The following is a 16,972-nucleotide window of genomic DNA, read 5'->3' as shown; positions in this document are numbered from 1 at the left end:
GACTAACCATTGCAATTCAACAATCGGCTGTAGAAAATTAAAATCATGCAAGGACTTGTGACAAAAATTAAAATTACAGTAGAGAAGAAACCGTTGCCGAAGAAGAATAACCACTTTCCATCGCCTACCAATGCTGAATGCACTCTTGGAACTGCGAATATATATGATCCATATGCTATCCAAGTTCCATAAGCAAAAAAATGAAGATCCACATCACCATTTGAAGGAATTTTATGTTGTTTGTTCAAGTATGAGAGCCTAGGGGATAACTGACAAACAAATTAGATTAATAGCTTTCCCTTTTACTTTGGTTGAATATGCTAAATTTTGATTTTATTATTTGCCTCTAAGATCAATTTACAACCTGGGTGCAAATTAGAGATTTATTTTTAGAAAGATTTCTTTTAGCAACTAAAGTCTCATCCATAAGAAAATAAATAGTGGAATCAAGCAAAGGAGGAATGAAACACTCCTTGAATATGGAGAACATTATAAAAAATTGATTGCAAGTTGTTCCAAATATGAAATCATGCTAAGGTAGCTCAACCTTCACTTCTTTGAGGGGTTATTGCCTTTAGAAAGGAAAATAATTGATGTTATTAGTGGAGGAGCTATCTCAGAGATGAAATCTGAGGATGACAAAAATTTAATCTCAAAGATGGCTGCGAACTCTAGGCAATATGGCTGGGAAGAAGATGTTCCTAAGAGTGTAAGTGAGGTAAATATAACATCTTTACACTCTAAAATTTCACGACTAACTGTTACAATTCAAAAATTGGCTGCAGAAAATTAAAATCATACAAGGACTTGTGGCATTTGCACAAAGCCCGATCACCTCACGGATGTGTTCCACCCTTTAGGAAGATGAGTGACAAGTAAATGCTATTGGATTTAATGGGCAACAAAGAAAATACGATCCATTTTTTAATACATATAATTCCGGATGGAGAGATCATTCCAATTTCCGTTATGGGAATAGACAGCAAAATAACCAAGAGTGAATTATCAAGTTTTAAAATCAAGTACCATTTTATAGGACATTGTACAATTACTTGCTAATAGTATCATCACTTTTCAACAGGAAACAAAGTCAAGAATACAAAATTTAGAGAACCAAATGAGCAAACTGGAATCTCAAGGAAAACTGCCTTCTCAACGTGCCAAATCCAAAATAAAACGCAAGTGCAATCACATTGCGAAGTGGAAAGGAGCTGAAAATTGATAGCTCGAGGAAGCTTGCCCAAGGTAGTACCCTAGGTTTGATGTCAAAACAGAACAGGAGTTGAAAATTCAGACGGAGAAATATCCCCAAAATCTAAAAATAGAGCAGCCTATAATCCAGGTAACACGTTTCCCTTTTCTTGAAAGACTTGCTCAGTCCAAAAGGGAAAGAAGGGAAAAAGAAATATTAGAGATTTTTTGCAAAGTCTAGATAAATATGCCTCTTCTTGAAACTATAAAGCAAATACTAAGGTTTGTAAAATTTTTAAAAGATTTATGCACTAATAAAAGAAAATTATTTAGGTATGAGAAAATAAAAGTTGGTGAAAATATATTAGCTATACTCTAAAGAAAAAAACTCCAAAAAAATGTAAAGATAAAGGCATGTTTGTAATATCATGTAAAATTGGAAATTATGGAATTAGAAAGGCAATGTGTAATCTAGGAGTTTCAATAAATATTATGCCTTTGTCTATCTATTATCCTTGAACGCAGGTTTATTAAAGCAAACTGGAGTCATACTCCAACTCGCCGCTAAATCGATAGTCTACCCTAAAGGCATGTTGGAGGATGTCTTGGTACAAGCGGGAACATTGATTTTTCCAGCTGATTTTTTTATCCTAGAGATGGAAAATGATAATTCATCCAACTCCATTGATTTGTTGCTAGGAAGGCCATTCCTTAGCATAACAAGGATAAAGATTGACGTGCACAAAGGCACGCTCACAATGGTGTTAGATAGCGAAATGGTAAAATTTAATGTCTATGATGTGATGAAATATTTTGATAATAATTTTACCCTTTGCAGTATAGATATTTGTGAGTCTCTTGCCTATGAAATATTTGAATTGAGCAAGGATGTAATACCCGGCTAGCGTCTGGCATCGGAATTCTACCGTCCGGTGGACTCCAAAGGAGGACAAGTTGGAAGCAGTTATTGAGAGTTTGATAATTGACAGTCTTGAGAATGACTCATATGAATTCAATGAAGAAATTAAAGAAACAATCCACTCATTAGATGTTTTGAGCCACAAGATAAATATCTTTAACTCGATTTTAATATTTGATACTTACAACAAACTTCTTCCTTTTATTCTACAGGCATCGGAACTCATTGAAAACACTTCCAGCTCATTTGTAATATACATCTTTAAGGAGTAATAACACACTTTCAGCCATAATCTTCTCCAAAATGAATCCTTTAGAAGCAAAGAAGTTGATCTGGGTGTTGAATGAATACAAAGGTAGAAGTGGTTGTAAAGGGAAAACTAATGAAGCTTAGCATGCCACTAAATGTCCAGCCTAAGACAATAAAGAAAGGCTTTGCTTGGGAGGCAACCTAAGGTGACAGACTTACCAAGACTGAGCTTCATAGAGTTTAAATATGGGCTCTCATGGTTATTTGAGATATATATAATTAATGATGGCAAAGACCAAGGCCACCACTGACCAGTCATAAACTCCTCCGACCATCATGCCTACATCTAAGTGACGTCAATATAGCGTATCAGACCCAAATCACGACGAGACCGCAGAAATGCCATCGACACTGAAACAAACAGTCAAGAAGGAGACAGTGACATCGGCCATGGCATCACGATCAGAAGCCGCCATGCCACCATCGGCACCTTATTGATTTTTAGATTTTTAGTTCCCAAGTTTTACAAAAAAAAAAATAAAAAGAAAAAATGTCCTCACTTATCATGAGAAGTTTGAGATGTCCTTACCAAAGAGTTTTAAGGTTTTATGCAATTTGATGCTAGCTTCAATACAATAAGTTCATCTTTATTCATTTCTTTTGTCTTGTTTTTAAGGCTTGTTTTGAAAATACATGAAGTATAATTCTTTTTAAACGTTTGGATAATGAATGCATGCTTTTTTTGATTGTTTGTTTTCCTTTGATAAGAGTGACACTAAAAAATTGTCTAGACCATATTTTATGCTAAAAATATTCAGAAGTGTCTTCAAAAAAAAGAAAAAGAAGAGAAAGAAAAAGAAGAAAACAGAAAAAAAAAATCATTGCACTCCTATGACCCACTTCTCTAGTCATTTGATTATTTAGTTACCAACCCGATGGTCAAAGTAGTGCGGTACTTAGCAACCTCTTAAGGTGATTTTGTATGGAAAAATCAATGTTTAGGAGAGTATCACCCCTTTTGGGCCATTTAAAAACTCGCCCCATACCTTTAGTTAAATGACAATGAATGGAGCTAGTAGCCACCTGATCTGAAAAACCTGGGGGCAAGTGGCTCAATAACCATTTATTTCGTGTTCACTTTATTGATTTCAGGCAAGATATAGTAGAAGTGTAATAAAACCCCCAAAATCATTAATTTTATTGGTCTAGAAAAAGTTTCTAGAGTCTAATCTTTTGAAGGGATAACTTAATTCAAAAGATGGTATTTTGATATTTTGTGTGCTTAAATTGGATGAAGGGCTTATTTTGTGTCTTGAAAAACTTATTTTAAAGGTGAGACTTGTGATAGTGAACTTTTATGAAATTAATTTATTTCTGCTAATATCTTATTGTATGATGATTTAGTTCTTTGATTTGGACAATTAAATTTCAATGGGTTGAAGATAGAGTTGTTTTTTAGAATTTGAAATTCACAAGTAATGCGTAAGTGTGAAGGATTTTGATGAGTTGTCAAATTCAATACTTTTTACATATGTTAATTTTCATAATTTTGTTATATTTTTTATGGTAAAAAAAATAGATTTTCACTTGAATTTTAATTTTAGTTAGGTTTGGAGCTACACATGTTAAAATGAACTAGTACATACTGTTTTAGAGTTGTTTTGGACTGAAAGCTTCTACCTTATCCAAGGTTGTAACCCAAGTTTGACGGACAGACAGTAGAGATTCAATTTTGACAACTGTACTGTTAACATATAAACTGCAGTAACTTCAGCAATGTGGCAATAACAGTAACATCAGCAGCTTCCAGCAACTTCTAGAGCTTATTTGCTGTTATTTTATAGTTGTAACATACTTCTCTCAATTGGACTTCTCTCTAAAGGAGTTACAACTAATTTCTCTCAAGTTACTTAGCAATGAAGTGTTTCAAAGCAGCTGCTTAATTTATAAGTCAAATTTAGCGCCAATTCAGTTTTAATAGTTAGTTAGAATGGAAGATTCCAGATTAGTTAAGAGCTGTATAAATAGTAAAAGTAGGAGCTTAGATCAATGGGTTGTACAATTGTAATCATCATTTGATCATTAATGAGAAATTCTTCATTTCTTCTCATGGTATCAGAGCAAGCTATCTAAGCTCTGCTCTGAAACTCCGTTTCTTCTTTATATTTTTTTGTTGCTTTTTGTGATCATTCTTGATCCTTGTGAGTTGTGTCTGAGATAGCTTTCTTTGTGATCTTTATTGATGGTATACGATGGCAAATGCTACAAACTCTATTGCTACAAACGTAACGCTTGATCCAAAGCTTGAATCAGCATTAACACTGTCAAATTCAGATAACCTTGACATAAAATCGGCCAGTGATATTAATAGATTTATTAGCAAATTACAAAATCCGTTGGCAATTCTTAACATATAAAACTGTGTAAAAATTCATCAATGGATTTGAAATCCATTGGTATTACTAATAGATTTTAAAATCCATTGGCATTTTATAAGTTTATAAAATAATTGACATTGAAATTTAATCACAGATTTAAAATTTGTTGATAATTTGTATACGAGCATGGAAATAATACGATATTTCAAAAATTTAAAAGGAAAACTCTAGATCACGACAAATCAAGTTACCATCCATCGCTTAATTCAAGATTTACGAGATGAGAACTACATTTGGAAAGCATACGAGAATAAAGAAATAGGCAACACACTCTTCAATACATGTAGATGCGCAATATAATTTTAGATCGCGTAATGCATATATGGCCAAATTACATTTAGGCCAATTTTATTATTTTGGTATCTTAGTATTTCGTGAGATTTGTTTTAAATTAATTTGGCTTATATGAGAAGTTAAATTCATACAGCCTATTTAGGAAGAGATTTCTTCAAGACAATCTAGAAGAATGATCTTTAATATGACTATTTGACTAGATACACTTCCTATATTATAAATTATAATATAGGAAGTGTATCTAGTCAAATAGTCACATTAAAGATCATTTTTTTAAATTGTATTTGAGAAATCTCATTTCTAAATGGGTTTGGAGAAATTTTCTTCCTAAATGGGCTGTGATAAATTATAAAATTCACAAATTTTTTTCTCATTTAATTCCATGATTTTGTTATAATTTTGATATAAAAATTTATTTTTATTTGAAATTTAATTTTAAATAGGTTTTTAAGCAGAGAAATTGAGAAAATGAACGAAAAAAGAGCTGAATTAAAGGATTTTTGGACTGAGAGATTACAACCTTAACTAAACTTGTAGCCCAAGACGACAGAGAGTTTCAAAAATGCCACATCAGCACATTTTGCCATCTAAACATGGATAAGATCAATTTAAAGTTGGATCAAGTTGAATCCATTGATAATTCACATTTATAAATAGAACACCCTCTTTTTATCATTCATTGATCCTGTCATTTTCTTTTCTTTTATTTTCTTTTCTTTTTCTTATTTTTTTACTTTTTTTATTTGAATTTCTTATTTCATACTTTTTTTCTTTAATTTTTCTATTATTTTTCTTTCTTCCATTATTTTTTTCTCTCGTTCTCTACCCTTTTCTCTTATTTTTTTATTTTTCTCTATTATTTTCCTTTCTATTACTTTCTCCATTTTCTTTTCTTTCATCATTTTTCTTCCTTTTTTTTTATCATTTTCTTTATAATTTTTGTTTATATTAGACTTTTCCATTTTATTTTCTTCTTATTATTTTCTTTCAATTTATAATTTTTCTATTATTTTTAATATATTTTTTCTCTAATTATTTGTTCTCTTTTCTCTCACTTCTCTAATAATCTTTTCTCTCTTGTCTCGGTCTTCCTTTTTTCCCAAATTTTTCTTTTCTATCATTTTTTCTTTTTCTTTTTTTTTTTTTATCATTTTCTGTCATTTTCTATTTTCCTTACTTTATTTATCTTTTTTCCTTTTTCACATATATTTACACTTTTAATAAATATTAAACATAAATTAAAAACTAATTAATTATAATAATAATATAATTTTTTTTTATAATAATATAATTTTTTTTTTTTTGAAATAGGGGGTTAGGAGAGTCGAATCTTAGACCTTTCAAGGTTACAGGATGCACTTTCCACCAGGCTAAGCCTTGGAGTGCAATAATAATATAATTTTAAATCTTACTAAATTAATAAAAAATAATATTAATAATAAAATTTATTATTAAATTAAACAATAATAATTTTTAAAATTATTTAAATTATCTCTTACGAATTTATCAACGAATTTCTGTTAAATTATTTTCTTTTCATTTATTAAAAAATTTAAAATCTGTTAATGAAAACTCTCTTGATAAATTTATTAATAAAAATATACCAATGAAGTTTTTGACTATAGATAATATAAATATTAATAATTAAGCTAATATATACAAACTCAAAATTTGTATATTACCGATATTGGTAAATACCGATGTGGAATAAATTCCGATATTTATAAAGTAACATAAATTCATTCACTATAAATAATACAAATATTAATAATTCAGCTAATATATACAAACTCAAATCTCATATATCACCGATGTGGAATAAATTTCGACATTTATAAAGTAACATATGGTAGGATTAGCTCAAATATATATAGAGCACAGGCCACCATCTGTTTGATATGAACTCAGTCCATACAAAGTAGTTATCAGAAAATTGCTTATATATATCCATTTCGCAGCTCAATTTTTTCTAGTACAGTTACCCAAGATAGCTGTTAAAAAAAAATTATGCTAAGTCAAATATGAAAAGCCCATATTCAGTTAACATCACATAAAAAAAAAAACAAAAGACATTTGCTTTGTAATCCAAGATAAGCAAAATAAAGCAATTGTATACAAGAGAAGTCTCGTCTCTCTGGTGCCTTTCTTACAAAGAAGGAAGGATGGCAAAAAAAATATTTTTCTCATTGAGATAAGAGAAGATATATAGGTTGCTTTAAGATATATTTAACAAAAGAAGTGTGGACAATAACAAAGATCGTGTATGTTCATGTTTATCTTGATTAAATCCCACAAAGGACAACTTGAGAGATGGACCGTTCTGTCCGAAGGATGTTTATCGACTGCTTGGTTGAGTGCTGCACGTTTTTAGCAGTCTACTCTTGAAAATATCGAAAAACGATGCGTATAAAATGAGGAGGTTCTCTGCTTGGTGCTTCAACTGTCAAGCATCCAAAACAAGTTGCAGGCAGGCGTGAACACCAGGTATTCATTTGTGTTTTCAATGTAATAAGAAAGCAAGAAGCCAACACTGTGTAATAATCGTTTTGCTTTATCTTTGTTTTGAGTAGAGATCCATAGAAACCATGGAGAACCAGCAGGAAATTAGTGGCAACTGGAAATCATCAGAAGTACACGTTTGATCAGTTTTTTTTTTTTTTTTTTTTTTGTCTTTTAATAATTTTCATGCAGTGGGTTAAAGTTTTGAATGCTTATATTATTGTTCTTGCAGGTTGAAGAGTATGTCTCCATGTCATCTACTAGACGAACTGTTTCAGAAGTAAAAGTCCTATCCCAACAGGTTCATCAGATCTCTTTTATTTATGCGAGTGTCATAATTTATCAATTCTTGGTCTTGTCAATCTTTTTGAAACTGTTTCTGACGATGATTATCCTTTTCACTTAATTTTGATGCAAGGAGTTTGATCTTATAACCTAAGATTTCGTTGTACGCTAATGTTGTGCTGGCATTTTTGTGGGAGATTCCTGTTTTAAATCTATAAGTGTTTTTAGTAATATTCCTGGATTAGCTATTTCATTTTCCAAGTATTACTAACTTCTGTTTTGTTTGACAGATTGCATTCGAGAGAACGGCTAGTTCAAGTAGCAGCGATGCCTTCAATATCATAATGGACCAGGGCATGTCTCGTTCAAGTGGCAGCGGTGCCTTCAATATCATAACGGACCAGAGCACAGTTGGTTCATATGGTGACACTGACTTCAAGACCATAATGGACCAGGGCATAGCTAGTTCAAGTAGCAGCGATGGCTTCAATATCATAATGGACCAGGGAATGTCTCGTACAAGTGGCAGCGGTGCCATCAATATCATAATGGACCAGACCACAGTTGGTTCACATGGTGAAACTGCCTTCAAGACCATAATGGACCAGGGCAAAGCTAGTTCAAGTAGCAGCGATGCCATCATCATAATGGACCAGAGCAGAGTTGGTTCAAGTAGTGACACTGCCTTCAAGACCATAATGGACCAGAGCAGAGTTGCTTCAAGTAGTGACACTGCCTTCAAGACCATAATGGACCAGGGCATAGCTACTTCAAGCACCAGCGAGACCATCAATATCATAACGGACCATGGCATGGCTGGTTCAAAAGGGAACACTGTCATCAAGACCATAATGGACCAGGGCATATCTGGTTCAAGTGGTAACACTACCATCAATGTCATAACGAACCATGACTTCTCTCAAGGACTGCATTCTTGGCACGCAAATGGCTGCAGTTTCTCTGTGGTTTCCGCAGAGTCAGGTCACCCAGCATTCTTAACAAAGCGAGGTGGTTATTATGCAGTTGTCTCGAATCGAACAGAAAGTTGGCAGGGCTTGGAGCAAGATATCACAAGCATTGTTTCTCCAGGTTCCACTTATTATGTTACTGCATATGTTGGTGTATCAGGAAATATTCAGGGAACCACTGATGTACAAGCTACTTTGAGAGTGGAATATCGAAATTCCCCAACAGACTATTTGTTCATTGGAAGGTAATAGATTTGTTGCCTCACTTTATTGCATTTCTTCCTTAAATGAAACATACAGATTGTCTTAATGGAACTTATCCCTGCAGAATTTCTCTGTCAAAGGAAAAGTGGGAAAAGTTAGAAGGAAAATTCTCCCTGCCAACGAAGCCTGATCGTGTCGTTTTTTACTTGGAAGGTCCTTCTCCTGCAGTGGACTTGCTTATACAATCAGTTGTTATTACCAGCTCCCCTCCAAGTGAATTCTATGTAATTTTTCTTCTTAAACCTATTTATTAATTTTATTTATACTTTTTTGTGATGATAAATTTGTAAGATTTTCTTCATTTTGATATGGAAAGGAAACAAGCTATCAAAAGGAAACATGTTATCAAAAGGAAACAAGTAATTATCAGTTTGGGGACATTGGATATGGAGAAGGGAACATCATGGCAAATCCTAAATTCGAGGATGGCCTGAACAAGTGGTCTGGAAGAGGCTGCAAGCTTGTATTACATGAATCATTGGCTTGTGGGAAAATTGTTCCTCAGTTTGGAAAAGTATTTGCATGTGCAACTGAACGTACACAGAGCTGGAACGGAATCGAGCAGGAGATAACTGGAAAAGTACAGGCAAAGCAAGCTTATGAGGCCATTGCTGTGGTTCGTATCTTTGGCAACAATGTTAGCAGTGCTGATGTGCGAGTTACTTTAAGCGTCCAAACTACAGATCTCCGAGAAGAATACATAGGCATTGCCAAGTTAGCTCTTTTTCCTTCTAATAATCTCTATATATAATATTTTTTTTGTAACCTTTTATCTCTGCAAACAGCATTTGATTGTGGTAACTGAAATAGAGAACTTCAAATTGGCAGTAAGTGTTAAAATTGTGTCCATTCAGTTTTTTTTTTTTTAATAATCTATTTGAATGAAACAAGGTCTTAAATAAAATATTAAAAATATTAAAATAAATTAAATTTTTAAGAACATATTTATGAAAGTTTTATTCATTATCTTTAAATATATTTTTATTTTAACTATTAAAATTTAAAAAATAGAGGGTTATAATGGGGCTATTCATTCATGTTTATATACTTATGGTTGTAACTTTTTATATTTATTATTATAATTTTTTAATTACTTTTCCTATTTATATTATTATTATAACTCAGTTTTATATTGTTAATTTGTTTATTAATTTAATGTTATAATATTTATATAAATTTTAGATTAGGATAGATATTTTATAATCATACCACTATACATTTATAAGACCAATATAATCTGTTTCACGTAAATATTAGTCACCAACAACTAAGGATATTGACTCAAACAGAAAAATATATATATATATATCAACAGTTTTGGGTAAAATATAGTTAAAAAATAAATATAACATGCATTATAATTTTAATTCGATACATTATTATGTATTTTTAATTATATTTACTTATTAATTTCTAATTTACAATGTTTTTAGCAATTTTTTCTCACATATATTAATTGTATATAATTTTTTATGTTAAATATTAAGAAACTAAAAGTTTAGGGATAAAAATAAATTAATAAATTTATTTAATATATATATTATTATTATTAAAGTGAAAAGTATTTAAAAATTAATATAAAAAATTATTTTTTTTAATAAGATAGGGGCAAAATAGATAAATTAAACAATCATAATAGAAAGACACTTATCACTTTTAGAAAAATTTGTTTAGAGTTAAGCTTTATTATATTATTTTTAAAATTGTTAATACAATAAATTTATATTTTATTTAATTGATATAATTAAACTAAGAATTTTAAATTTTTAGCAAATATTAAAATTTTTAATTTATATTTTTCTTGATTTTCCTTGAAATTAAAGGTATTTCTTCGTGAAGGGGAAGTAAGTAATTAATTCTAAAAAATAATTTACTAAAAATATGTTATCAAAAAATTATTATATATAATAATAAATTTTAGTAAAAAGTTTATTTTATATTTAATAAAATCAAAACCTTAGCTGTATTTTTACTGATATGAAAAAATAATTAAACTACTATTACATACTTAACAGCAATAAATATATCAGTTCGTAAACGGTTACTTTTTATTTGTAATTACAATTAAAATATATAAAATAATAATTTAATGTTTTTAATTTTTTATAATAGTAAATGTAATAATATTTATATTAATTTAAATGTGGATAAATATATATAAAATTTTTTATAATCATACCTATAAGTAATTAATAATAAAAATATGACTATACATTTACTAAGACCAATATAATCTATTCATGCAAATATTAGTCATCAATAGTTAAGGATATTAACTCAGACGGTAAAAAAAAAAAATCAACAATTTTGGATAAAATATAGTTAAAAGATAATATAATATGTAGCAATGATTAATCCATTATTATGTGTTTTAATTATCTTTACTTGTTAATTTCAAGTTTAAGATTTTTCTTTTGCAAATTTTTTTCTCATTATATAATTTTTTTATATTAAATATTAATTAGAGATAATAATAAGACTAATAAATTTTATTTAAAATATATAGATATAGATTATATAGATTTTTATAACTATATGACTTAGGAAATGTGATGTTTTAGGTTTTATTATATTATCTCTACTATTTTCATCAACCATATCAAATTTTATAGTTTTGAATTGTTTTCACGATCGTCTTTTCGGATTTGCAGTCGGCAAGTAACAGATAAGGAGTGGGTACAACTCAAAGGGAGATTCCTTCTAAATGGTTATCTTAAAAAGGTGGTGATTTTTATAGAAGGTCCACCTGCAGATATTGATATTCTTGTCAATGGATTTTTTCTAAAGCATGCTCAGAAAGTAACTTTCTCTCCTCATCCAACAATTCAGGTAGTTGAATTAACTTTACTAGCAACTTTTATCTATATTGAATATATATGGATCTATAATATAAATTTATAAAATTTCATGTGAATCTAATTACTATTTTACATTATTAGTTATAAGTAATTTTTTCACCTAATTTTAATATTAAATTCTTTTCTAGATTATATTATTATTACATTACAAGAAATTAATTTTTTATTAGAAATAAAATTTACTATTAAAATATTTAGCCATGATGGTCACAAATTAAAAATTATATACACTAAAAATTTTAGCCGTGATTTTTTATATTTAATAACAAAATTTTTAGTATTCCACTATAAATTTTAATGCATCTTTCTTGAATTTTCTCACTAAAATTTATCGGCTCAATTTCTTGTATTATTATTATTATTATTATTATTATTATTATTATTATTGAAGAATCTTTACATGGTTTTACATAGATGTTTCAAACTTGCTCAAACTTAACTATAATGGATCAGGGCAAAGCTGGTTCAAGTAGCAGCGGTGCCATCCATATCACAATGGATCAGAGCACAGGTGGTTCATATGGTGACACTGCAATCAAGACCATAATGGACCAAGGCATGTCTGGTTCAAGTGGCAACACCACCATCAATGTCATATCGAACCATGACTTCTCTCAAGGACTGCATTCTTGGCACGCAAATGGCTGTATTTTCTCTGTGGTTTCCGCAGAGTCAGGTCACCCAGCATTCTTAACAAAGCGGGGTGGTCATTATGCAGTTGTCACAAATCGAACAGAAAGTTGGCAGGGCTTGGAGCAAGATATCACAAGCATTGTTTCTCCAGGTTCCACTTATTATGTTACTGCATATGTTGGTGTATCAGGAAATATTCAGGGAACCACTGATGTACAAGCTACTTTGAGAGTGGAATATCGAAATTCCCCAACGGACTATTTGTTCATTGGAAGGTAATAGATTTGTTGCTTCACTTTATTGCATTTCTTCCTTAAATGAAACATACAGATTGTCTTAATGGAACTTATCCCTGCAGAATTTCTCTGTCAAAGGAAAAGTGGGAAAAGTTGGAAGGAAAATTCTCCCTCCCAACGAACCCTGATCGTGTCGTGTTTTACTTGGAAGGTCCTTCTCCTGCAGTGGACTTGCTTATACAATCAGTTGTTATTACCAGCTCCCCTCCAAGTGAATTCTATGTAATTTTTCTTCTTAAACCTATTTATTAATTTTATTTGTACTTTTTTGTGATGATAAATTTGTAAAAAAATTTTCATTTTGATATGGAAAGGAAACAAGCTATCAAAAGGAAACAAGCTATCAAAAGGAAACCAGCTATCAAATGGAAACAAGCTATCAAGAGGAAACAAGTTATCAAAAGGAAACAAGTAATTATCAATTTGTGGACATTGGATATGGAGAAGGGAACATCATGGCAAATCCTAAATTTGAGGATGGCCTGAACAAGTGGTCTGGAAGAGGCTGCAAGCTTGTCTTACATGAATCATTGGCTTGTGGGAAAATTGTTCCCCAGTTTGGAAAAGTATTTGCATGTGCAACTGAACGTACACAGTGCTGGAACGGAATCGAGCAGGAGATAACTGGAAAAGTACAGGCAAAGCTAGCTTATGAGGCCATTGCTGTCGTTCGGATCTTTGGCAACAATGTCAGCAGTGCTGATGTGCGAGTTACTTTATGCGTCCAAACGACAGATCTCCGAGAAGAATACATAGGCATTGCCAAGTTAGCTCTTTTTCCCTCTAATAATCTCCGTATATATTATTCTTTCATCACCTTGAATCACTGCAAACAGCATTTTCTTAATTCAGCCCTTTGTTCACATGACTTTATTTATGAACTACACTTATCTATGTTGGGTGGATGCTTTTAGGACTTAGTTGGAATAATATAAGATAGAAAATCTAAAGTTCCACTACTACATCTGCTATAGAGTCAAAGGAGGTAATAGTATACGCATAAATTTCATAACTGAAATTAAAAAATATCAATTAAATAAAAAAAAATGAGTTCGGACTCCAATAATAAATTTTTTAAAATAAAAAAATTCAATCATTTAATTTATGCTATTCAAGAATTTGAAATTTTTGTTCTAATTTTGTTCTTAAATCGATAAAGAAGACCTTTGCTTTTATAGTTTAAACTTGATCTTCCTAGTTTTTCTGTGGGGCAGAGCCTCTCTATTTATAGGAGATTTGAAAGGAGAATCTCCATTGCCTATTTTATTAGTTAATTTGTTTCTTTTAGTTAAGTGACATGTAATTTTTTTTAATTGATCAATTCATGTTAAATGAGTTTATTTAATAAAATTAATTTAATTAAAAATTATTAAATAAAATTTGTACGCCCAAATACCTATAGCATTTTATAATTAGAATTTTAAATTTTTATTCCTACAAATAATTAATCTCATTTAGTTATGGTCGATTTTTTGAATTAAAATTTACACTACGATAATATATCAATTTAGTGAGTGTATATTTATTGTACAGACTCTCCTACCGCAATATCTGAAATGATATTATATAAATCAGTTCGGTTTAAACTGATTTAAATAATTTTTAAATTTATTTTTTATTTGATTTAAAATGGTTAACTCAAATTATTTAATAGTTTCATACTAACTATTTAATACGATTTCAATTTGTCTTAAATTCCTGATCTGAAATTATTGAGAGAGAATATCATAATTGAATCGAATATAATTGTTAAATCAAGATTGGACCTTTCTAAAGTGGCTCTGATACTAATCGAAACAGTTCGATCCGAACTGATCTAAATAATTTTTGAACTCATTTTTTATTTAATTTAAAATAGTTAATATAAATTATTTAATAATTTCATTCTAATTATTATATACAATTTCGATTTATCGTAAATTATGGATGCGATATTTTTAAAATTTCTTCCGAAACATAACAGGTGAATCTCACATTTAAAAGTTAAATTTCAACCTTTCAATTTTTTTATTTATTATTTTATTATATCATAGTAAAAATTAATAGAGTAATAATTACCCTCATTTTCAATATTAATCAAATATTATAAAAAAATTTCCTTTAGGAATTAATTATTATTCCGTAAAGAATATATCATCATTAACTTTATTTCGTTAAAGTGAAAAGTCACTTGGGGCGAAATGGACTAAAAAAAAAATAAAAGAAAGATATTTATCGCACTCCAAGGCTTAGCCTGGTGGAAAGTGCATCCTGTAACCTTGAAAGGTCTAAGATTCGACTCCCCCAACCCCTATTTCAAAAAAAAAAAAAAAAAAAAAACACTTATCACCTTTAATAAAAATTATTTTAGACTTGAATTTTATTATATTTATATAGATATAGATTATATAGATTTTTATACCTATGATGTAGAAATGTGAGGTTTTAGGTTTTATTCATTTATATCATCTCTATTATTTTCATCAATCAAATCAAATTCTATATTTTTTAATTGTTTTTTTGGATTTGTAGTCGGCAAGTAACAGATAAGGAGTGGGTACAACTCAAAGGGAGGTTCCTTCTTAATGGTTATCTTAAAAAGGTGGTGATTTTCATAGAAGGTCCACCTGCAGATGTTGATATTCTAGTTAATGGCTTTTTTTTAAAGCATGCCGAGAAAGTAACTTCCTCCCCTCATCCAACAATTCAGGTTAGTTGAATTAACTCTACGATCAATTCTTAATTTACATTAAATCTATATCGTTCTATAATATAAATTTATAAAATTTTATGTAAATTTAATTATTATTTTACGTTATTGTTCGATATAAATTTAGTGTAAACAATTTTTTTATTTAACTTTAATATTAAATTTTTGTCTTGTTTAAATAATAAAGAGATTATATTCTTTATTATCACGTTATACAAAATTAATTTTTTATTGAGAATAAAATTTATCGCTAGAATATTTAATAATAAAATTTAAATTCACTATTATATCGTTGTAAATTAAAAATTCAAATTCACTACTGCATGATTATAAATTAAAAATTATAACACTAAAAATTTTAGCGTGATTCTTTATATTTAATAACGAAATTTTAATCTTTCTAAATAAATTTTAATACATCTTTAACGCAGTGAGTTTTCTCCGCTAAAATTTACCCGCTCAATTTGTTGTATTATTATTATTATTGAAGAATTTTTACATGGTTTTACATAGATATTTCGAACTTGCTCAAACTTTAATATAATGGATCAGGGCAAAGCTAGTTCAAGTAGCAGCGATATCGCCAATATCAGAAGGGACCATGGCATGTCTTCTACAAGTAGCAGTGGTGCCATCAATATCACAATGGACCAGAGCACAGTTGGTTCATACGGTGACACTGCTATCAAGACCATAATGGACCAAGGCATATCTAGTTCAAGTGGCAACACCACCATCAATGTCATAACGAACCATGACTTCTCTCAAGGACAGCATTCTTGGCAAGCAAATGGCTGCAGTTTCTCTGTGGTTTCCGCAGAGTCAGGTCACCCAGCATTCTTAACAAAGCGGGGCGGTTATTATGCAGTTGTCACAAATCGAACAGAAAGTTGGCAGGGCTTGGAGCAAGATATCTCAAGCATTGTTTCTCCAGGTTCCACTTATTATGTTACTGCATATATTGGTGTATCAGGAAATATTCAGGGAACCACTGATGTACAAGCTACTTTGAGAGTGGAATATGGAAATTCCCCAACGGACTATTTGTTCATTGGAAGGTAATAGATTTGTTGCTTCACTTTATTGCATTTCTTCGTTAAATGAAACATACAGATTGTCTTAATGGAACTTATCCCTGCAGAATTTCTCTGTCAAAGGAAAGGTGGGAAAAGTTGGAAGGAAAATTCTCCCTGCCAAAGAAGCCTGATCGTGTCCTTTTTTACTTGGAAGGCCCTTCTCCTGCAGTGGACTTGCTTGTACAATCAGTCGTTATTTCCAGCTCCCCTCCAAGTGAATTCTATGTAATTTTTCTTCTTAAACCTATTTATTAATTTTATTTGTACTTTTTTGTGATGATAAATTTGTAAAAATTTTTTCATTTTGATATGG

General features: G+C 30.2%; 1 protein-coding gene across 24 annotated transcripts in view; it reads left to right on the top strand.

Moving 5' to 3' along the window:
* Positions 1 to 16,972, top strand: part of LOC110615180 (endo-1,4-beta-xylanase 1) — a 54,637-nt gene that overhangs the window by 18,572 nt on the left and 19,093 nt on the right. For 12 of the 24 annotated variants that reach the window (XM_021756927.2, XM_021756919.2, XM_021756916.2 and 9 more), the window contains exons 1-13: positions 7,349 to 7,575; positions 7,662 to 7,721; positions 7,823 to 7,891; positions 8,166 to 9,088; positions 9,172 to 9,331; positions 9,424 to 9,821; positions 11,759 to 11,936; positions 12,419 to 12,873; positions 12,957 to 13,116; positions 13,209 to 13,660; positions 15,406 to 15,583; positions 16,136 to 16,641; positions 16,725 to 16,884. The exons of 1 other annotated variant lie outside the window; for it this stretch is intronic. In XM_021756927.2, the coding sequence (XP_021612619.1) occupies positions 7,677 to 7,721; positions 7,823 to 7,891; positions 8,166 to 9,088; positions 9,172 to 9,331; positions 9,424 to 9,821; positions 11,759 to 11,936; positions 12,419 to 12,873; positions 12,957 to 13,116; positions 13,209 to 13,660; positions 15,406 to 15,583; positions 16,136 to 16,641; positions 16,725 to 16,884 (3,684 nt within the window). In that variant the 5' untranslated portion in view covers positions 7,349 to 7,575; positions 7,662 to 7,676. Of the gene's footprint in view, positions 1 to 7,347; positions 7,576 to 7,661; positions 7,722 to 7,822; positions 7,892 to 8,165; positions 9,089 to 9,171; positions 9,332 to 9,423; positions 9,822 to 11,758; positions 11,937 to 12,418; positions 12,874 to 12,956; positions 13,117 to 13,208; positions 13,661 to 15,405; positions 15,584 to 16,135; positions 16,642 to 16,724; positions 16,885 to 16,972 lie in introns of those variants that run through there. 11 more of the 24 variants (XM_043956713.1, XM_021756913.2, XM_043956716.1 and 8 more) reach the window with 11 other exon arrangements.

The sequence above is a fragment of the Manihot esculenta genome, chromosome 5, assembly GCF_001659605.2.
Source record: "Manihot esculenta cultivar AM560-2 chromosome 5, M.esculenta_v8, whole genome shotgun sequence".
NCBI lineage: Eukaryota > Viridiplantae > Streptophyta > Magnoliopsida > Malpighiales > Euphorbiaceae > Manihot > Manihot esculenta.
Note: the sequence above shows the minus strand (reverse complement) of the source record. Positions and strands in the feature narration are given on the sequence as shown.